Genomic DNA, 22,787 nt, shown 5'->3' on the forward strand with positions numbered 1-22,787 from the left:
CTGCAGAAAATCCTAAAATTGCAGCAGCAGCAGCAGCCTCCTGGAAAAGAATCTCAGGCAAGAGGAGAGCAAAATGTCAGATCTATCTTTATTCATATAGATAGCAACACATTTTACAGAAATATATTTGCGGGAGTATACAAATGTTCATATTAAAGCAAAATACATGTATATTTATGTGTAAAAGGTTCATTGTTAGTTCACATGATAATTAACGCGCACACACACACACACACACACACACACACACAAAGGTAAAAACGTCTGTGGTCGTCCGAAGATGGATTATTACTTTACACCCACCTCCTACTTAAATGTAGAATGCTTCTTTTTTTTTTTTTTTTTTTTTTTAAACAATCCCATCTTGCTCACTCTTAACCCCTCAGACGACTGAATCGATAAAACAATCTCAAAAAACGGCAACACCATTTCCACCAGGAGCTCTTCTCCTCTTTACCAGAGATGCTCAGACACTCGCAGACATTTCCAGATTGTGTTTATTAACATTCTTTTCTTTTCTTGTTGCGTAAGTCACCATTATATACAAAAAATTGATTAAAAACCATGAGGGCAAGGCTTGCAAAGGCACAAAAGACTTCAAGAAAGTAGAATGAAAGGTGAAACGATGAATTTTTAGTGGATCATACATTAAGAAGCTTTTAAATAAGAAGCGAAACAGAACACTGACCTAAACTGGATGATAACAAGAAAAAAAAAAAAAAAAAAAAACAACACACACAAATCGCAGACAAACAAGTGGAAAAACGACACTTTCTTTTTATGTGTTGTGCTGCCATGGTAAGTTGTACAAAGAGAGCGGTTTAAAACCGCAGTTGGTCCATTGTTAGTTGCACTATCAATCGGCCGCACCTTTCATGAGGTAAATCTTCCACATTCCAGAGTTGCTGTTTCCTCCATTGTTTACTTGTTTGTTTGTTTGTTTGTATGGCTTTGTGTAGCACTGGTGTCCTAGACAACAATGCACTGTGCAGTAAACACACCTCGGGGAGGTTCATACGACAATCACAGTTTGGTTACGTGGTGACTGGGGACAATTTGTTTCGCTTTAACAGCATCCACTTAAGTAATGTACATGGTACATTTCATCACCTCAGCTGCAGAATACTGCATGTGAAATTCACTGACTTCAAAGGGAAAGAAGTGAGTGAGCAGGCAGTCATGACAATATAGAAATTATGAGGGTTTCGAAAACCAATATAAGGTAAGGACCAACACCACACATCAACATAATATGAGATTTCTATATATATATAAAAACCCTCATAGCCAAAACAAAAGGCAACTGAACCACTCAACACAATAACCTTAAAAAAAATGTATTCTTTTCCCCCCTTCATAAACGTACATGAGAGCTGTATACAAGACTGGGCTATACACACACACACACACACACACACAGAAAAAGCACTACTGTTAAAACAACTCCTGGACGGAGAACAGCATGTGGCACACAGACTCTCAGTGACCTTGAAACAGGAAAAAAAAAAAAAAAAAAAAACACAGATTGTAAGATATTTTGTGTCTTCATAAAAGTTCTCTTCCGATGTTTCCTTGCTTTACTTCAACATGGACGCTAATATTGATATGACCGCAACATGTAAACATCACAACACCCATTTGTTACCAAATGTAGCACCGCCAGGTAAACCGAACACGGTCGACTACAAGGTCATTCTGCACATCTTCACTCTTAACGCAAAAGCGAAACATCCACTTTTTTTTATCTGACCAAATGTTGGATGTAATGTAAACATCTATACTACCCACTGAAAGCCAAAAATATATATATATATATAAATATATACACAGCTTTGATAAATATTACAAATAGCAATATGCTGTATATTTTTCTAGACACGCCTACATACACTCTGTATACATTGTACACATACTGCCAACAGCGCCAATGTGTGGCCACAAAGGTGCAGGAGCATTGACCTTGAAGAACGTTTGTATGATGAAAATCTTTAGACAGAAATGAATTGAGGGGGGACTAGTCCATCAGGTGGTCAGCGGCTATCAAGGACTTGGACCCCCGCTGCCTCATGCCATGATGAAGTAGGTAGTGAGTAATCAGCGGACATGTAATAGAAAGAGTTATATCAAAAATTTAGACAATGTCAAAAAATTCACTATATGAACATGTTAGACATGCAGAGTTAGTTATGGAGAGAGATAGCAGTTTTGGTATAAAAGGGGACAAAAGCCTTAGAAAGCCATACAAATCATTAAAAAAATATGAGCAGCAGCTGGCTGCTGTGCCAATGGAGAGCAGCAACCCCAGCATTAATATGGGGCATGGTTGTGAAGGACAACCGTTTAAAGTGCTAAAGATAACATGTTAAAAACATACAACACATGACGGATCTCAATGGCAATGATGAGCTGCATTTTTTATGTAATGGACCCCAGATCATTAAAAAGAAATGGAGAAATACTGCATTGCACGAGTGCAGAAATGTGTAATGAACATTGCCCCATGATATGCTGACACATTTGAAGACCTTTACAACCAATATTCATTAGTAAACGTCAACCATTTACACAAGATTCATTCATTTACCAAAGATATAGCAGGCCTATGAGGAAAGCTACATCCCAGTCCTACCATGCCCTCCTAATGGACTTAAAAGTCCCCTGAGAGGTTCTTCCCCTGCTCCTGTAAGCTTTCCAAGATGTCATCAAGCTTCACCATGTTCTGGGAATCACTTATGGAGCCAGACTGCTCCAGAAGGTTCTGGATCTGGGCGCTGTTCTGCAGCTGGCCCTGGTTCTGACTGGTTCCAGGGTGTCCCATGCTAACAAGCTGCTCTGACAGGGAGGGTCCTGCAGGATTCATCAATGAACTACACTCTGGAAAAAATAAATAAATAAAATTACATTGACATTTATATTATATTGTGGTACTTTAGCCCAAATCTGTTGCTATGCTAGGCTATAATCTCACCATTTGGGATTTCAAACAGGAATAGGCCTGGTTGCTGCGGCGGTCCTGGTTGACTGAGTGGTCCGCTAATGGCTGACTGGAACAGCGACTCTGGAGCCTGCTGGGTGGAAGTGGTGGCAGTGTTCTGGAGACTCCCTATTGGTACTCCACTCTGCCCTGCAAAGATGACTGCTGTGGTGGCAGCTTGAGGTAGCTCCTGTGCACCCACTCCTCCCTGTAAGGCTGAGATAGCTGACTGGGACAGGAACAGGTTGACAGTAGGCTGGTCTCCAGACGTGACGGCACTTACGCTGCCTGAGCTGGGCACCACCTGCATGGCTTGCTGGTCCTGAAAGAGACTTGCCTGAGAGGACGTTACTCGATCGCCCACCACGGAGCTCTGATCCTGAAAGGACATGGGCTCTGCTGGCTCTTGTTGGGCAACAGACACCACACTCGCTTGGGAGAACAACAGAGCTGCATTCTGGGCTGCCTGGGGTGGAGGAACAGCTGACTGGTTGGCTGAGACATCCGTCACACTTCCAGAGCTGGGCACGACCTGCATGGGCTGCTGGTCCTGGAAGAGGTTTTGGAGTGCTGGATCCGCTCCCATGGGAACTTGTGGTTGTCCACTGAAGAGCAGAGATGACGGGAGCTCCTGGGGGTTGAGTGGACTGGCGCAGAACAGCAAGCCTGCCTGTTGCTGCTCCTGCTGAGGCTGGTTTGAAGGAAGGGCGGCCATGCCCTGGAACAGGGTGGTCTGAGGAGGGTTGGGCTGCTGAGGCAGCTGGGGTGACTGCTGCTGCTCCATGGGCGTAGACAGTTCCAATTGACCCTGGAGGAGGGACACAGCTTGGGCGTCAGATGCTGACGTATGCATGGGGGTCAGGAATGCGATCTGCTGCTGAGGAGGGTTCTGGGTGCCGTCTGAGGTCAGCTGACTCTGAAGCACACCCTGGGCGAGGAACAGTGCGGAGGATGGCTGCTGCTGATCTGAGGTCAGCATGGTAATAGTGTTGGGAAAGAGAGCCTGGACCTGGTTCTGGGCTGCACTTGCTTTGGCCCGAAAAAGTGCTGCCTGTTGGTTTTGTGCTTCAGCCATGGGACTGGGAGTCTGGAAAAGTTGCTGCGGGGGTGAGGGGTGAGAAGGAGGCTGCTGCAGGAAGCTAGTGGTCTGAATGGTTAAGAGCCCACCTGGCTGCTGGAAAAGTGCTGCTTGTTGCTGTTGCTGCTGCGACGTGCTGTGAAGTAAACCCTCCGAAGGCGGGCCGCTGGCACACTGCATGGGGATCTGTGGCTGCAAAATCTCTGACTGGTACTGTTGCGTCAAGTTCTCCAGGACGTTCTGGTGATGCTGCTGCTGCTGCTGGAGGTTCTCCAAGCTTTTCTGGTGTTGCTGAAGATCATCTAAAACCTGATGCTGCAAGCTCACTAAAGAGTTCTGCTGCTGAACGTTTTCCAGGACCTTCTCTTGAGGCCTTTGTTGCTGCAAGTTCTCCAAAGCTTGTTGATGTAGCTGGATGTTCTCTAAAACCTGCTGCTGTTGCTGCAGGTTCTCCATCACAGTCTGTTGGTGCTGCAGATTTTCCAAGGCCTTCTGTTGCTGCTGCTGTAAATTTTCAAGAAGATTCTGCTGTTGCTGTTGAGTAGCAATTGACCTTTCATTTCCGTCAAGCTGGAGACTGTTCATGTTTTCTTGGACGTGCTGCTGCAGGTTCTCAGCTGATGTTGTGGTGCTGTACAGCACAGAATTAACCAGAACCTGCTGGACCAGAGAGCTTCCTCCTGCCTGTAGCTGTCGAACAGCCCTCTCTAGCTGGGCAACCCCATCTTGGGGCATAAGAACCTGGACCTGGCCTTGCTGGGACTGAGAAGGTGGGTTGTCGATAATCTGTGGCATCCCAATCATCAACATCCCCGTTTCATCTGTGCTGTTATCCTCCGGTGAGAGGGTTTCTGGGGTTTCACGAAGGAACTGCTGGGGAACCTGTGGTGGGACAGGCTGGAGGACAGTTGCATCCTCAGACAAAGACACCTGAAAAGTGGTGGTGTCTTGCTTCTGGATGGAAGAGAGGGGCTCTGAAGTGGAGAATAGAGGGGTCTGTTGCTGTGTCCCTCCTGACTGGAGAGGCACAGGGCTGGGAAAAGACTCTGTGCCAGTTTGAGGAATGCTTACACTGACTTCCAGAATCTGCTGTGAAGTTCCAAGGATGTCAGGCGGCTAAAAAGAAAAACAAACCAAAAATTGAGACGCATTATCTATACGAGTACTTTTGATGTAAATGATGAACAATTAGCTGCACAATGAGAATATAATCTCCATCCCTGTTACCTTAAATACACTTGATGTGGTATTGCTGGACACCTCCATTGGAGTGACCTCCTCCCGTTTCACTAAAATTATTGGTGGAGCCATCAAAGTGTTGTCCAGGCCACTGTCCAAAGTGGTTTGCATTGCTGTGGAATAAAATGGAATTATTGCTAATTAGTGAGAGCAATGTATAGAATTTAATCCAGTTGTAAAATAGGAATAGAGATAGAGGTGAATAAAACCGGGGGAGAACATTCCTAGGGTCAAATGAATCACAATGGTTTTTTTTCCCCAGTTTGGCTGTAAAAAAAAAAAAGCCAATGCAAGAAAAACCAAACTGACCAGTAGCTAAATAAATGTCTGTTTTTACACAATGTAATCCTGGCAGTTAAAATACTAAAGATTTGTTGTATTACTACCCACCCTTGAGACATCTCGATGAATGCACATGTTTTCAGGTTTATAAAACTTTGCAGGATTAATATGAAATTCATGTACAAGCCTCTCTACTCCTCAAGCATGCATTTTCTTTAAAAACACTGTCTTTTATCCTAGATTAAAAAAACAAAAAAAACACATGCAAAATTATTTATACCTTTTATCTGGTCCTGGAAGGAGCAAGGCGTAGCCGAAGGTTGTACCTCCGACTTCACAGGCAGTTCCACTGGGTTTTCTGAAGAGAGAAAAAGGTCCCTTTAATCTTCAGAGGTCTCTCACTACTTTCCTACTTAATGACCTAGCTCGCTCAGGTCTGCCAGAAGAATGTGGGTGACCTGATTCAGTCCCAGCAACATTTAATGTAATATTCACCAATTAAACCATAAATAACCATCATATCACGAACCTAATTGAGGTGTGTAGGTGAAAGGCTGCAGGTCATGGGTCCTCCCAGCATTGGTCAGAATACAGATCCCCACAGAGACAGGTGACGTGACAGCCAGGTCACGGTATGGCGGCACCTTCACTATCAAGTGATTCTACAGTAAAAAGAAATTGCAAGGAAAAAAGAAGACAATGAAATACGTGGACAATCACCTACATAACTGTAATGCGCTTACTTACCTGATGAAACAGCTCCATGTCAATTTCTGCCTCCGCCTGCCATCCACTCTCATCTGAAAAAGACACCCAGAGGCAATGAGCTAACAAGTTTCAGCAGCCACCATCATTATGTGTCAACACCATTCTGTCCAGTCACAAAAACTACAGTAAACCATGCAGATATCCTATGTTGCGGTTTCCTTTCGCACCTGAGGATGTCTCCTGAAACACAACTTTGGTTCCCTTGAGGAAGTTCTTGCCGATGATGAATACTTCCTCCCCTCCCATGACAGAGCAGCTATGTAGACTTTTCTTCAGGATCTCAGGCACCCCTGCGGGCTGAGCTGGAGAGAGAACACAGTGAAATTTCACTGATCTGGTGAAATAATGAGGAAACTATTCACTAATGCTTACATGCCTGTCACAATCTACAATGCAGTTTGCAGTGCAGTTCCATTGTGCAAATCACAGCAGCTTCCATAAATACTTATGCGAAAAATCCATTTGAACTTGACTATTTTTATTCATAAATTCATAGAGGGTGGTATGCACCAAATGTTTCATGCTTAGGGCTGGAAACAGTGCAGTGGTGCTGAGGTTTGAACAACTTACTGCAGAGGATGGGTGAAGAAGTGGTCTGCAGAGTGAGAAAGGAGCCATCTGGACGAGGGATGTTGACACGAAACGCCAGACGGGCCCGAGTGCTCTTCTTCTTAGAGCCGGCCACTCCGATCCTCGCCTCCACATCTGCATTTCTCAGCTTTAGGATGCCGACACAGTCCACACTGTACCAAGATACACACACACATACACAAAATCCCATTGATAATCAGTCCACATAGACAAAATCAATTTCAAATCAAGGCTTATCTAAAGTAAGGAGGGGAAGGCAATTCCATCTTACGCAAGTGTCATGACGCTGCTGGGTTCCAGGTTCACTTCGATTACAGTGGTACCCTCAATGTCAACCTCCTTACAGGCAGTGGTGTTGCGACCTGTGACCCTGCAGGCCTGGTAGAAGCCGTGTGGCTTTACACGTCCAGTGTCATTCGCCACAAAGACCTGCAGCACCACTGGCTCGGTCACCCCGTCCAACTGTGAGCACACACATCATGACACAGAATACCTGAGTCTCAATGGCTCAACATTAACCTTCGTAAAAATCCTGAATACAGGCATGGGGAATAGCATAAATATAGATTAATATATACAACAAATTGATTATACTGTTAAAAAAAGCTAATAATTGTTAGAAATGTTGAGTATTGACACAAATCTGTCAAGTCTGCCTTACTGATAACATTAATTAATAAAAGATATATAATTGATAAACTGTTTCCATTATATATTTCATAATTAATACAGGTTTGGTGATTCAATATGGACAAAACGGACTACCGCAGACCAGAAAAATACTAAAAATATGGCAATCCTAACAGACCCTCAAATAGGGCAACCGTGTGGAAAAAAAAGCAGAAGGCTTAAGGCCTCAGCAACTGCTTATTGTGCTGTTTAAGGCGCCACTGAGCAAAAGCACCGTCTGCACCATGTGCTGTGCATCACAATGACAATCACTTCACTTTCACTTCATTTCCCAATACAGTGTTATCCCATAAAATGGCAATAATTTTCAAACCATAGTAAGTTATTATTCGTCAATGGTAGAGCCTATGCAAGTGGATTTTGTAGAACCATAAAAACATGCAATTTCATATATAATTTGACTTATTTAAAACACACACACACACACACACATATATATATTCAAACAGAGTTTTGTTTGTTTGCTTCCTAAAAAGCGAATTATTTGCTTGCTGATTTGTTGGTTTGGTTAGTTCGGAAATATAAAAATATTACGTTCGGGTCTGGGCTGCAGCCTGGCGTGGTAGGAGCGCTCACCTTGACAGTGGGGAAGCCCTGCTGAGTGCGGTCTTTAACCGAACCCCTGCTGCCCTCGGTCAGGTACCGAGCCCGGTGCTGGGTCTCCGGCTGGACCAGGATCTTCAGCTCCTTGCCTTCACTCTTCTGAGGAAACTGTGCTGACAGAATCCCACCCTTCTGTGGCGCCGAAACCTCCATGGACCTGCAACAGAAACAAAGTACTCAGCCATTAAAAAAAAGCCTAGATTGTTACACGACTACTTCTCCAAACGAGAACTTCGACTACCTGAGGTTGTTGATGGTGTGTTGGTTGCAGAACTACATGAAAACTCACCCTTTGGGACTGGCCTTAGTGTCAGAGCTGAGTTGAGAAAGCACAAAGTGAGGAGCTTTGGCGCTATCAGCATCAAATACGTCCATGCTTGCTTCGTCAGCGGGTGTGGGTTTAGGTCCAGGTCTCTGTCGTGGTGTGCGCTTCCGGGACTTGCGGGGTACCTCGGTGTTGTCGTTGTAGGAGTTGCTGCTGGCCATGCTGAAGTTGGAGGCGGAGTCGTCCATCCAAATGCTGCTGCTTTGCTCAGAGTCCTGCTGATGCGCGGGCTCATCCTGGCACGACATGCGGCTATCGTCTAGAAGGTCCTCCGGCGGGGGCGAGATGTTCAGCACCGTCCGCCGCTTAGAAGGAGTGATCTGGCTCTGCTGGGCAGCTCCCGCTGCGCCACCGTCAACTGCACCACCAACTACAGACTCCACTCCCAGCCTCTCGGCCAAACCTGTGGGCCCCGCCGCCCTCTCTTCCAGAGGGCAGCTGAGGTGCCGGGAAGCCTGCTCTAAGGGAGCGGAGAGCATGCTGGGACATGAAGAACCAGGAAGAGCACTGCTGTTGCCCCCTACAGGGGAGGAGGAGGCGGTGCAGGATGAGGCAGCATCTGTAGTGTGTGCGATAGACAGATTAAGTACAGCCAGACATAACGAAGAGGCAAGCTGTCCCAGTCAAGCAATAAAACGTTTTTCTCTCTTTCCCTCCTAAGTCTTTTTTTTTCTTTTGTATTTCCCTGACTTTTATGCATAGAGGTGGTGGGATTCTTTCTTTATTTGTCTATGCATGTCTAAAAGAGAGTGCATTTTTACAGCGTGTTTCTGTGTTTTGAACTAATTTCTGTATACGTTTATTCATTTTCTATATTAGAAACAGGGCAACATGCTCGATGCAAAACACATTACATATACAACCAAAGTAGTAAAAAAAAAAAAACAAAGAAAAAGGGGCTGATCAAATAGAAACATATACTAGGAAAAAAAAACAATGACTTTTTCCAGTTATCAGGTAATAACTGAGGCATGCCAATTGGTAGACTTTTGGTTGGGACTGAGCGTAGCCATGGAGACAGAATAAACAAGCTTCTGACCTACGAAGCAGAGAACTGCAGACCATTTTATATGCAGACTCTCCCTGATTCAGAGGCAACCCCCTGGAATAAAAATGAGACAGCCAATGAACATAACGAGCTGATCATTCAAGAGTCATCCAGAGTAGACATCAGTAAATTTGGTTTTTCTTTTTTAAATATTTATATATATTTTTTTCAATCTTTGTACAAAGTAGTACAGTTACTGTTTCAAATTGTTTCAAGTTTTAATACTACAGCACTGTAAAGGAATTAAAAATATATATATTTCATTTGCCAACAGTTACAATTAACTTTATCCAATTAAGTGCATAAGGTATAATTTGGTTTCCCAGAATAGCACTGGTGGTGTAATCTTTCTTTAAGTAGCGGGTTGATTGGTTTACCTGCACATAGTGCTGCCACAACAGTGACACTAGTCTGGGGCAGCCCCGTTAAAAGATCCCTCAGCTTCCTGTCAAAACAGGAAGCAATCTAACATGAGGACGCCCACTTTTAAAAACATCGGCACTACAGTAATGCTGTCAATGAATCATCATTGTTGGGAAGGCCCAATAAGTTGTACATAAAGGGGGAAAAGCTAGTGCAATTCATAAAATAAAATAAAATAATATATATATATACTATTTTTAAAGCATCAACAGTGAAAACAACAAAATCAGTTCTGGTGGGATGTTGCACAGAGCTTATTTGTGATCTGGTTAAACATGACTATTCCTACACTGTCAATCTGTCTCTAAATGTGTCTTCTGACATACATATTTAGGCTAGGTGTTAGAGAGACCCATATATTCATTAGAACACACAAGTTAGGGTGTACCCATAGGATTTTTTTAACAAATAAATCATAGGTGGCTTTCATTACAAGAAAACTTAAAACAAATGTAACTGACAGGTTCAATATTTCATGTCTTTAGTGCATGGTCATTAAATTGACATATTTGGAAAAGTACATGGAAAACGCAGATTGACTTAATTGAACGTCTATAGTATATGTCGTTACATTAAACTTCAAAACAAGTCTATTAAATTTTTTTCTAATGTTATCTCATAATAAAAAAATTTTAAAAAAAAGAGCAACATATTATTTTTGTAAAAATCTTTACAAAATCGTTTTATTTCTCTCAGACAGTTAGTCTGTACAGTACAGACTGTAACAGGAAGTCACCACAGCAGACCACAGCATTTTTTTTTATGTTTAACGGCGAAAAGCTATTCAAGCACTGTGACTGGGTGTGCTGAGTCAGGAGTACAGAGTGGAATAAGGTGTTATAAACACTTGCAGGCGAGGATGTCTACACAAGCACAAGTACGGTACAGTACAGTACAGTACGCCACAGGGGGGTGGGGGTTGTGAAATAGAAAATGAATGTAACACAGTGGCGTGCGGCGTGAGCAGGGTTTTTAAATACAGCGTTGGGGGTTTGGAAGAAACGCACAAGACTCCCCCCTTACGATAACGCAAGGCTTCTGGACTATAAAGCGTTCCCAGGAAGTCGTTCTTGCTCGTCGGCGCAGAGCACCGACAGAAAGCACAGTCAAGAGATGGGCGGTGTGTGTACCTGATGCCAAGGCCGCAGGTGGGGGTGGGCCCGCTTCTCCGCCACTCTTCTGGCTCATGGTGGGCTTCTCCTGCTGCGCGGAAGGGGGCAGCTGAAGTTCTTTGGGGAGAAGGTCATACACTGACTCTAACAAGACACAAATGGCCACACTGATAAATGCAAGGTCACACCATTACCACTCATTCCAATAGAAATTCCCATCAGTGGGCAGCGGTGGCCTAGCGTGTAAGGAAACGAACCCGTAATCAGAACCGCCAAAGTGCAACTGAGCAAAGCACCGTCCACACACGCTGCTCCCCGAGTGCATTTAAAAGCAGGAGACATTTTGTTGTGTGCACCGTATGCAATTACAATCACTTCGCTTAATCAGAGCCTATTCGACAATTTTTCTGGGGAATTATTATTTTCAAATTGCAGTAGAGAGATGAATGTCAAAAAAGAACAACGCATGTCCATGTAGAAACTATTCAGAAACCCAGTACATCGGAATCCTCTCAATATACTCAACCGGATCGAAAAACATGTCCACGAAACCCTAGTCATTGTTCCACGCACATCCTTTTCCTCAAACGCCATCGTGATCCCAGGAGGCCGCTGTAGGCCAAGGAGAAAAGGCGTGAAGCCCAGTCATCCAAGCATTTCATGCCACCCTGACACAAACAGCCAGCCAGCCAGTCAGCATGCCTTAAACTCCCACTGACCTGACCAGTCCTCTGTTGGCAGCAGCACAACACAACCATTGACTATTGTGTTAGATTCCTTTGACGCCACACTAAATAACACAGACAAGACCTGTCTGTTACATGTCTGTGTTTTCAGCATGATTTCCCCCCCCCCAACAGAGTAAGTGTTCATTCCTTAATAGTTGGGAAGGAATTACCAAATGTCCGTTCTTCGCTGAAGTTGGTTTAATGGGCACATATTGCAAAAACATACAGAATTGTCACAGAAGAAAACACTTCAGTTGTGCTAAGAATTTGAACCAGAATATGAACAATTACCATAGTGCATAAAGCACTTTAGGGACATTCATGACCGTATGATTGGCTAGAGAATAAAAGCCCTGATAATAGATAGTGTCCACTTACTGACTCAACCCGCGACTTAAATTAAGTGGTTAAATACTTGTCTGAATATTTGGGCAGTTTTATGTGCGCGCTGGTGTATCTTTGGATGATTATGGGCTGAAACAATCACATATCTGGAAAAATGGCCTGCGCTACTTTCCACGTGTGATACACGGACAGCACCATGGTTTAAATAGTCCAGAGTGATGAAGCAGGGGTGTGTCTGAGCAGTCCGAAAGTTCCTCAGAATGAATTGCACACCAACTGTTAGGTCCTCCTCTGCGAGGTACACGTAACTAGCCTGCAGCATGCGTCTGTTCATTTCTGCAAATCCCGAACACGCTTGATGTGACGTGTAGCGTCTACTACAGCATATGATCACATTTACAATTGTTAGGAGACGATTATTGGGAGTCTACAGTCAAGAGAGGCATGTGTGCATTTCCTTGTTTCTTACAATGGACACTTACTGCCACTTACGCAGCGTAGAGATGCCACAAGAAAAGCGTGCCCGGCTCTTTTGTTTGGCTCTAAGGGTGCCATGTGGCTTCACGTCTCCATCTGCCTGACGACGCCAGTGTGCCCGGCTCAGCATGCTGATGAGACGTGCACAGTTAACAAGGAGGCTTTCAGGGTTGGATAACGTACCCTGGTGAGAACTCACATGACCTCCAACGTGCACAGAGCAGCCCAGTCCCTGCCAGGTGACTGTGCCATCGCCGGTGTCACACTCACTTCTGCCCGACTCAATGCTCGATTAAGCTTTGTGAACTGCACCACCTCATGCCAGTTATCCAACAATAGACGCAGTCAACCGAGAAGGGGAAAAAAAATCTGACTTATCTAATCTTTAAATATTTCAGTGGGATGAGGATGAAAGCAGAGCGTCCTTTAATCGGGCCTCTTGGAGACAGTGCACACAGCACAACTGGCTGAGGGTCTTATGACGTTCCTGTGTCTCTGCCTAGTCCAGATGAGCTGAACCATTTATTTCTTCTAGTGGGTTGGTTGGTTGGTTGGTTGATTGTGTACCAACCAACCGTATTTCTGAACTAGCAGCGTAACAACACAACTAGTAAACAGAAAACAGCCTGAAAGCCAACAACATATTAGCATTGGGGTATAATACAAGCTCATCCCTCCCGCCCCATCCCCTACATCCTACATCATGTCCTAATCGCACGGACATTCCCTGTGGGTGAACTGTCTAGCTCGGGGGGGGGGAAACTGGGATTTGAACTTGCTAGATTGTATTGAATCTGTATTTTAGACATGTCAGACATATGAGATGCAATATGGTTGCCACATGCAGCCACATGTACCCAAATCAACAAGCAGGCTGCTGTTTTGCATCCTATGTATCCTCCATATAAAACCCTTTTTTTTTAAAACCCAAGTTTTAATAGAATAAAACACAGCGCACTGATAAGAGTAGCCTTTATAACAATTAAATTTTTCAGCATTTATCAGACACCCTTATCCAGAGCGACTTCAGTAGTTACAGGGACAGTCCCCCCCTGGAGCAATTTAGAGCTACGTGTCTTGCTCAGGGACACAATGGTAGTAAGTGGGGTTTGAACCTGGGTCTTCTGGTTCATAGGCGAGTGTGTTACCCGCTAGGCTACTACCACCCAATATAAGGTGGTCAACCACCTAACAAGAGAATTTAGATGCATGAGGTGGCTTTCTGCAGCTGCTGCAGGCCAAATTAAAACACAAAACTGCAGCATGACGAGAAAGGAACCATGCATTTGCTGTTCTATATTTATGTCTCTTCAGATGAATTCAGCTCACCATATTGTGATGGCTGCGCTGTCTTTATTAAGGTCATTAAATCTGCACAGACATGTCTCTGGAGAACATGGTGCCTACTGTGTAACACACTCGCATATGGACCAGAAGAAAACCAAGTTACAGGTTCGCTCACCACTACAATTGTGTCCCTGAGTGTCTCCAGGGGGGGGACTGTAAATCGCTCCGGACAAGGGCGTACATTTTAATATAAATGCAGAACAACATTAATACATTCCAGGTCTGGTTGCTAGCAGACCAAGAGCCACGGGTGTCCGTGGGACTGGACGTAAAACACGATCACACCCAAACACTTCCCATTGTTTAACGCTGAAACCGATCCAGAGGATGAGGCGTACGCATATAAAACATATAAAACTCCATAGTCTGACACAGATCCCATCCCCACGAGGGACGCGGACGAGTAAAGGATATAAAAATTTTTTTTTTAAAAATTAAAAAAGAAACACACATGTGGCCGACCTCCATAATCCCGGATGAGGCGGCGCTGTTGCCAGGTAGGGGGCGATTTTTCCAGCCGAGGCACCCGCACAACGTCGCAAAACGCAGCGACACCGGACAACATTCGAATTTGCAGTGACACCCACACCGTGACAGCTAATTAATGGGTCTTCCGCATTTTAAAAGGTTTGAAAGAATATGACACGAGGTTTAATAAACAGGGACAAAAATATCTATATTATACGATCGTTGGATTAATTGCCACGATAGAGTCACCATATTAAAGACGAATCGTCTCTAATCGTCTTACTAAAAAATAAAAAAAAAATTGTTTTAATAAAAGTCTTCTCCAAACCGGATATTATTGCTGCGCTGCCTCTAGCAGCCACACGCGTTCGACACTGGGTCACGATGCCTTTCATCATAAAAACGTGGCAATTGTTACGGTTTTAAGCGGTCCCCGAGACAGGAGTTTATTTCGACGGAAGCCTCGTTTTACAAGGAACCCATGACCCTGGCAACCCTCGTTAGCTGCCTCCTTTAGCTAAGGAAGCTTAGCTAGGAAATGTCTGCGGGTCGCCTAAAATGAACGGGTGGTGCCCAGGATTGTCAAGCCAGAAGCGCACTTACCTTTAGAATACAGGGATTTGGGGGAATTCAGGTCGATATCCGCGGTGAGCAGAGATATAAAATCAGAGGGCATAGCTGGCTGGCTAGTGCCTCATGAGAGAGAGAAAAAAAAAAATACAGACAACGAGAATCCAGACGAGAGCCCCGTCCTGGCCGGTGGAGATTCCAGAAGCGGGTTACAAGTGGATGTGGTGGAGCTACCGAGGCCGGTATGCTGCGATTGTTGCGTGTGGTGTGTGTGTGTGTGTGTTGCCTAGCTGTTTAGGCGTGAGGAGCCAGCGCCATGCTAGCTGGGACAGCAGACAGCCCACTCGGCCGCGCATGCGCTCTGCGCACCTGACACCTTTCTCTGGATGGGGAGGCTGGACAAAGAGCCCGTGTCTCAGTCGTCGTCCATTTGGGGAAGGGGGGGCGACCGAGAAGTTGTGGCCGGCGTGGACGCCCGTCGCAGGAAGGCTGTATTAGCATGTGGCAAATGAAGCATGCGCTAATATAGGGTGGCGAACCAGAAGTCCCGGGTTCAAGTCCCACTTACTACCATTGCGTCCCTACTCCAGGGGGACTGACCCTGTAACTACTGATTGTAAATCTGATAGTAAGGGCGTCTGATAAATACCGTAAATGTAATATGAAACCAACCAGCGCTGGTGACTCCGGCCACTTGCCTGCATTTTGCGTCTTTTGCCCTTCATCTTTTGCCCTTCATCTTCTTGTGCAATTTCCCACTTGTGGGACTAATAAAGGTTTATCTTATCTTATCTTATCTTATATTGTTAAAGCTTCTCTGCCATACAGGTGCATTGTGTGCCTGACACCTTTTCACTTGATCAGTGTGTCACTTCCACGACTGTAGCCATGGAATTTATATATATATATATATATAATAATAAAAAAAAATGTATGCAGAAACACTGCGGTATTCTAAAATAAGTTGTGTGGTAAGACCACAGAAGAGCCTCCCTTGTGCACAAGAGGCTCAACCCGAATGCAGGTGACATGTGATGCGTTAAACTACCAAGATCCAGATTACACAGTACAATCTTTCCCTCTTTTGGGCTCTGGGTGGTGCTCCAGCTTAGCCTAAAAAAATTAGAAAAGACCATACATTTAATTTAGCGTTTGTGACGCTTGCCGATGACCACAGCGAGCAAGCCCGGCCACTGATACACACATCCAGTTAATCCCCCAGCCTGCAAATGAAGTATTTCTTTTTGGTTGGTGGTCGCATCCCCATCTTTTGTTGTTTCCACCCATCATTGAGGGGAAGCTATGTGGTATGCACAGTGGCAGCCTTTTGACATTGTTAGTATGTGTGTCCTTGAGCTGTGTGTGCTGCAATGGTGTGTTTGGTGTGGGTGCGAAGTGAATATCTGTATCAGAGAGCGAATGACATTTTCCCCTTTTATTAGTTCCTTCTGACCTCGTTTAAATGAACAGAGGACACACTCGGCTGAGACAATGAACTTGTCTGGTTTTCGGAATTTATGGCAGAAAATGTGAGCAGCTGGCGTATGATGCTGTGAAATAAAGAGAGAGGGGAGAGGGAGAAAGGGAGAAAGGGAGGGAGGCGGAAAGAGAGAGCAGAAGGAGACTACGCCTCTCTCCCTCCCCTCCCTGGGCGCTGCCTGAGACATCACTGCATTCCCGGCTCGCACCGGCTGGATGGAGACTCAGGGAGAGAACAGCACCCCCGGTAAGGGCACATGCTTCTTGCTCTAATGAATTCCACAGCGTTCTTCTTTGGAGGTCATTGAGCCTTAGCACCAGCAGGTTAGAGCCACTGTTGTGTTTTATTAAACACACACACACACACACACACACACGTTGTGCAGGCTGCCCATGTAAAACGGGCTACAGCGTTGATGAGTGTAATGCACTAATGATCTGAACTGGGGCCAGCGTCTCAGCGTCTTTCGCTGGGCGTGAGGTCCAAATGCATGTGTGCAGCCAGCGAATCGGAGCAGGTACCAGCGATGCTGAATCAAGAGATTTCGCGTTTAGTTGATGCTTTGACGAGTCCTGTGCAAGTGCCAACACTGCTGCAACACCGATGTAACATTCTGAGGGAATTCCTGCATTTATGCCCACACCCACACGCAATCACGAATGTAAAAAATAATACAAAAAATGTAAATGTTTAAGGTATTGAATAAAGATTGTCCCTCTATGATAGACCTTGCTCGTAAAAAGCATTCATTTTGATTTGTCCCTTTTCCAAAATTTTCAAAAGTCTAGCGAAAGATAAGGGAGCTTTTAAGGCGATGGCTCGCCCTCTTTTTGCGTTATGGACCACATGAACTCCGTCAGCTGTTGTATGTACTATGAGCAGCACACAGGTCTCATGTAGGGATGAGTAATCTTCTGAGGAAGGTTGACCTGCACACTGCAGATAGAGGCGGGGAGCACGGTGCGATATATCCTGGTCGAAGGCTCTTGACGGTTCAACACTGACAGTTCTCTGAGCAGTGAGTGAAAAAATCCTGCTCATATGGATCAGCGCGTTGCATGCGTGTCCCAATCGCTGTACAAAGGGCAGCAAAGTGGGAGCCTTGAGTGTTTTGACTGTTGCCACAAAAATCAATACTGAGTGGTTAGATACAATTACTTAGCGAAACCCAAGTCTGCGGTGTTTATATTGCAATCCAAGTTCAAGATTTATTTAGAATCATTGGTGATTCTGTGACCTCACAAGAGGGAACGTACAACAAAAACGTTGTCTATTATTAATGTTGCTCACAATAGCAAAGCTTTGCGTTACACTAAATGTTTGCCAATGTAAGAGCGATTTCATGTTGTTATCATGTAATTATAAATTGAAAATGTATACACGGCATGTAAATGAACAAGTAGCGAGTCCAAAGATGATTAAAAAAACTTGCATTTGGAAATTGCCATTGTATCTCAATCAGCCTAATGGCCCTGATTTAACATGCTATGTGGTCTTTATATAAGGTTTTGATTGAAAATGATTGTTCATCATTTTGAGAATGTTGTTGTGCATTTCAGTGGTATATGAAGTATGTAGTGTAAATGCAGCGTTATTAAATTTCTTTTTGAAGTACTCGAGACTGGAGAACACAAGTCTCAATGTTCATTTATTATTGAAAAGCAGGAAGCTGTCTTGCATAATCCTCACAGACAACAATCACTGTTTAAAAAATGAAGAGGAAAAACGTGCAGCTGCTTGTGGTAAATTGAGCAGGTGACCATGCTGTTGCAGACATCAGATGTTATGGTCCGATTTGATGGTAATGCATGCACACATAACACATAACCCTTGATCTACCACATGGTATCAACAGGTGCAAGAACACGTTTGACATGTAGATCCAGGAAAGGCTGGATATTATAAGGCTGAAATATTAATCTACTAATTTCTAGTCTCCTTTCATCATTGACAGAGCCTATAAGAGGCTTCCAGAACCTCCTGAAGTCCTCAAGTTCTGCTAGCCTTACCTCGGAGGTGTCCCACCATGCACCTGGAGAACAGGCTAGTACCCCAGGTCACCACCCTTTGACTGGCGAGAGGAGACGTAAGGGAAAGGTTTTTCTGAAGTATTTACAATGGCAAATGGTTTTACCAGTTGTGAACATTCAGTGTCAGTGTGTCTTTCCCTGAACTGCCAACTGTCTCACAGAGCCACTGAGCAGCGTGTCCTCACTCGAGGTGCACTTTGACCTCTTGGACCTGACTGAGCTCACAGACATGTCAGACCAAGAACTGGGGGAGGTGTTTGCAGATTCAGACGAAGAGAACCGCCATGAGATGTCAGCCAGTGAGTTCAGATCCAAATATTTTTATGTAAATATGTTTAGATCTTGTGATCTTTTGGTTTAATAGATTTGATGATCATCAAGATCGTCAACTGTCACCTCCAACTCCATGCAAGGGTTCTATAAAATCAGTGTATCTACTATATTTGTAATGAGATGTGTATTTTGTGAGTAGGGCCAACGAGAGGCCAACTAGGAAGTCAGATTTAGGAGCTTCCCTCTGTGTGCATGCCTCATTCCCACAAAGTCCTTTCTGCTGCCTGAAAGCCCATGATTATTTGATGGAGTTCAAGGCTGGAGTACAGACGTGTATATCTGCTGAATATTTCATTACTCAACACAAGCAGGGACAATACACCCCCCCCATCCATCTGCCATACTGTACTTCTCTAAATGGCCCTGCAGAGTTTGGTTTCGGGTGTAGCTCACCTGCAGCAGGAATATTGGGACCACTCTGTAAATGGAGCGCCTCTCCTGTGAGCAAGACCATGAATTGGCAGGGGCGAGGGAAATATTTCAAAGACGAGACGGGCTGATACTTCTCAAAAACACACACACACACACACACACACACACATATATATATATATATATATATATCACTGTCTGCCACTCACTCACTCCCACTCGCACAGATGCCAGAATCATAAACAGACAGAAGACTCAGTCTAGTGCAGAGCTCTGATTCACTAGCCTCTTATCAAGGAGTGATGACAAAGCCTTAAATTCAACTAACCAGCCACTAATTTGCTTCAGTAACGTATACTGATATACTGTTGTTGTGATGTTGAAATCATGGCCTTCGCAGCAGACCTGCCAGTCACGTAGTTGCACTACAGTGAGCAGGGGAAATAAAGACGGGCTGGACACCATACCAGAGACAACTTTTTCACTAATTTGGCTTGGTCTTTGAAATAAATGCATTGTGCCAAATATGGTTAACCAAACCAAATGTGGTTCAATACAGCAGGTTTTGTCCCCATCGCTGATTGCCAGCCATTCAAAATGTTAGTCAATTAAGCTAGTGTACATGGATGGTGGGATGAAACCCCAGAACCTGGAGGAACACACAGAGCACACACAAGTTCCAGGCCAAGATGTGAAATCTCCACCTCGGAGGTGAAAGTGATTGTCACTGTAAAACACTGCATCACAGCACATGGTGCACAACGAAATGTGTCCTCAGCATTTAACCCATCACCTTAGTGAGCAGTGGGCGGCCAAGGCCTACTAGGCTACTAACCACCCTCACCCACTACTGCACCAGGACGCTAACCTCAAGGCCACCGATTTTTTGCTCAACAGCAATTCTAACAACCATTTTTTATTACCATAAATATTAACCATTAAATGGTGTATTAAATCTTTGGTTTTACACTACCAGTCCGAAGTTTGGACACACATACTCATTTATGGTTCTTGCATTTTTTACATTATAAAACAAAACTGAAGATGCAGGACTATGAATAACACATCCGAGGTTATGTAATAAACGAATAAAAAGCAAACAAGGCATAAAGAGTCTCTCCAGATTAGGGAGCTTGCCTTCTATTCACCACCTTAAGTTAGACAACAGGGATGTTTTTCCAAAAGTCCTAAAGGTTTATTATGCTGAACCCTATCTTATCATTCACTCATGTTAATAAGCATCTAATGAAGCAGCTTTTGATGATGACAATAATGAAACAAGCAGCCATGAAGCTAAAAAGAGGCGACTCTGGAAATAACAGATACGTGAAACATTCTTTGATTTCCCCTTTTACAAAAAAAAAAATTCTAAATAAGTTTCTTGCATTGGGTTTTGTCTTAGTCTCCATAACTGCCACAGAGTAGGTATGTCCAAACCTTTGACTGATCGTGTTCATGATTTAGAACTGATGCAAGCTCCGATTGGTGTCCGTTTCAGGAATGTTACCTTAAATTGAATTTTATTTCTAACCTAAATTTCACAAACATGAGTCAGAACATGAATTATGCTCACATACACACACATTGTAAGCACAAATATGTATGAATAAGAAAGGTACCAAGAAAGGTGTCAGAGGTACCAGCACATTCTATTCCACTTGGTGAGACACACTGAGGAACTCTAAAGACAAAGACAAAATAAGCACAGTTAGAATACTTCTTACTGAGATGAACATGGAGAAACATACTGGGAGTTTTGGGTTTCAGATTTATTATTAACAGATTTTATTTGTTCTGTCAGATCCCCAGCAACCCCCACTGCCCCGTTTCCCACATGGGGGGTATGTACGTTCACCATCCTGGACCCGTGGCAGTAAAGGGGACCACGTCAAGGACAGGAAGCACCACAGTGATTCGGACAACACTGAGCCCTTACTGAAGATGGAGCGCTCCCTATCCCAGCAGCCCTGAGTGCCCATGGACAGAGCCTAGAGCGCTCTTTACAAGAGCAGAGACTGCTGCTCATAATGCGCGGACGCAAAGACGAGAGAGGAAAACATTCAACTAAAACACCTTCAAAAGGAGCCCCCGTCTGCAAAGTCCAGGGGCGAAAGGATTTTCTGGGTCTGAAAAAGATTAAGAGGGAGATAAATCTTTCTTTAAGATCTGAATGTATACAGGACGTTATAATAAGGCTCTTTCAGTTATGGGTCCCTGAAGCCTATGGTTTAACTTTTAACTCTGAAATTCGAAACCTCCATAGACAATGGCAAACGATTGCAGCGAAGTACATGGAAGAAGTTTAGGAAAAGCAGTATGCAAGAGGGGAGTGATCAAGGGTAAATTGACAGGAATGCTGTTAGCACTATTAGTTTATTTACTCTGGTCCACACACATCAGGGCCAGGGACTAACTGGAGCTGAGACCTTTTCCTCCCCTCCAGAGGAGAGATGCCCTGGGTACGGTACCAGGGATGGGCCACCATTATGGGCCAAGGTACACCGCAGTGCTTTTGGAAATGTAAATTACTCCCACAGAAAAATGCCTGACAGAGAACGGTGCATAAATAATAAATCAACGACAACTGAAATGGGAAAAAGTGGATTCCCAGACAGAAGCCCGTCTCGTTTCATCTATTGCTCAGTGGGTGGAGTATTTTCTGTGCCAAAGGGTTTCAAAGGAATAACACTTATTGCTTTTTATGTGAGCTTCTCCCCTAATTTAAACAGGCACAGAAACGGGTGAACAGTGCTCATATGGCAAATGAGGTGCGGCCCCATTAATAGTGGCATTATTAAACCTCAAGTTAAATTACACGGCTGCTGAGTGCTGAAGAAATCAGACCATTTAATGGTAAATGCTAAAGCTGCATCTCGAAAAGAAAGGCCACACTTGCCCTCTTTCTTATGTTTTGCCTACCAGACCAGTTATAGACAGTTATTACAGGTAATAACCACAGGTAATAATTTCTGTAAAAATTCAGTCTTGGTGTTGTTATCTGCACCGACCAACGTTAACAGTGGATCCGGAGGTGAAGTCCTCAACTCTGGCATCCGCACTTGACGGGGGGGAGCAGGTTTCCTTTTTCCTTCCATCTACTACTGCAGCTATACATGGCGTTCTCATGGTGCTAAGGACAAGTCAGTTTTAAGCAGTGTGTTAGCTCAGTCTTTCTTATTCACAGCACTGTGGAACACTGAGGTTAACAAATGCTGCGTGTTGTTGGCCAACTGTGATAAAAACAAGTGTACATTTATGCCCAGAAAAGGCTGCCCAGCCTTGCTGTCCATACAGGGTCAAACCAAACATGGTGAAGCATGTATTTAAAAAAAATTAAAAGGTACAGGGTTATGCTGCTGATCGGGCAGGGGAGCATTCCCAAGACTGCCCAATTTCAGGGAGTCGCAGATTACAGGTTGATCTGAGAATTCCTGCTTTGTGAGGTTCTCCCATGTCTTCATCATACAACTTTAATATTGGATGGGGAAAAAATAAACAACATAT

General features: G+C 44.2%; 2 protein-coding genes across 7 annotated transcripts; one reads left to right on the forward strand and one right to left on the reverse strand.

Annotated features, from left to right (window-relative positions):
* Positions 1-69: 69 nt before the first annotated feature.
* nfat5a (nuclear factor of activated T cells 5a) lies at positions 70-15,475 on the reverse strand. Of its 6 annotated transcripts, XM_028957338.1 has the most exons (14): positions 15,102-15,475; positions 11,152-11,277; positions 8,515-9,109; positions 8,199-8,382; positions 7,204-7,394; positions 6,912-7,084; positions 6,509-6,643; positions 6,321-6,373; positions 6,103-6,235; positions 5,854-5,931; positions 5,280-5,404; positions 2,969-5,168; positions 2,714-2,874; positions 70-2,059 (listed from the first exon to the last, which is right to left on the reverse strand). In XM_028957338.1, the coding sequence occupies exons 1-14, from the start codon at positions 15,172-15,174 to the stop codon at positions 2,015-2,017; spliced, it is 4,272 nt and encodes a 1,423-aa protein (XP_028813171.1). In that variant the 5' UTR covers positions 15,175-15,475; the 3' UTR covers positions 70-2,014. The 6 variants fall into 6 exon arrangements, with proteins under 6 accessions (XP_028813171.1, XP_028813170.1, XP_028813176.1 ...); XM_028957337.1 differs by having other exon boundaries at positions 70-2,874; XM_028957343.1 differs by lacking the exon at positions 15,102-15,475 and adding an exon at positions 9,976-10,043 and having other exon boundaries at positions 70-2,874; positions 8,515-9,652; positions 11,152-13,716.
* Positions 14,842-22,787, forward strand: dbndd1 (dysbindin domain containing 1). The gene is made up of 5 exons (XM_028957345.1): positions 14,842-15,310; positions 16,593-16,794; positions 18,503-18,634; positions 18,740-18,877; positions 21,085-22,787. The coding sequence occupies exons 2-5, from the start codon at positions 16,764-16,766 to the stop codon at positions 21,252-21,254; spliced, it is 471 nt and encodes a 156-aa protein (XP_028813178.1). The 5' UTR covers positions 14,842-15,310; positions 16,593-16,763; the 3' UTR covers positions 21,255-22,787.

The sequence above is a fragment of the Denticeps clupeoides genome, chromosome 17 (genome assembly GCF_900700375.1).
Source record: "Denticeps clupeoides chromosome 17, fDenClu1.1, whole genome shotgun sequence".
In the NCBI taxonomy this organism is placed as follows: domain Eukaryota; kingdom Metazoa; phylum Chordata; class Actinopteri; order Clupeiformes; family Denticipitidae; genus Denticeps; species Denticeps clupeoides.

Bases quoted from the DNA above. Each gene is read 5' to 3' on its own strand.
- nfat5a (XM_028957337.1), bottom strand. From the start codon at position 15,174: ATGCCCTCTGATTTTATATCTCTGCTCACCGCGGATATCGACCTGAAT. The intron at 9,110-11,151 runs GTACACACACCG...CACACACTACAG, and splicing joins ACCTGCGGCCTTGGCATCAG to ATGCTGCCTCATCCTGCACC. The intron at 6,374-6,508 runs GTGCGAAAGGAA...TGTCTTTTTCAG, and splicing joins GTTTCAGGAGACATCCTCAG to ATGAGAGTGGATGGCAGGCG.
- dbndd1 (XM_028957345.1), top strand. From the start codon at position 16,764: ATGGAGACTCAGGGAGAGAACAGCACCCCCG. The intron at 18,635-18,739 runs GTAAGGGAAAGG...ACTGTCTCACAG, and splicing joins TTTGACTGGCGAGAGGAGAC to AGCCACTGAGCAGCGTGTCC. The intron at 18,878-21,084 runs GTGAGTTCAGAT...TTGTTCTGTCAG, and splicing joins CCGCCATGAGATGTCAGCCA to ATCCCCAGCAACCCCCACTG.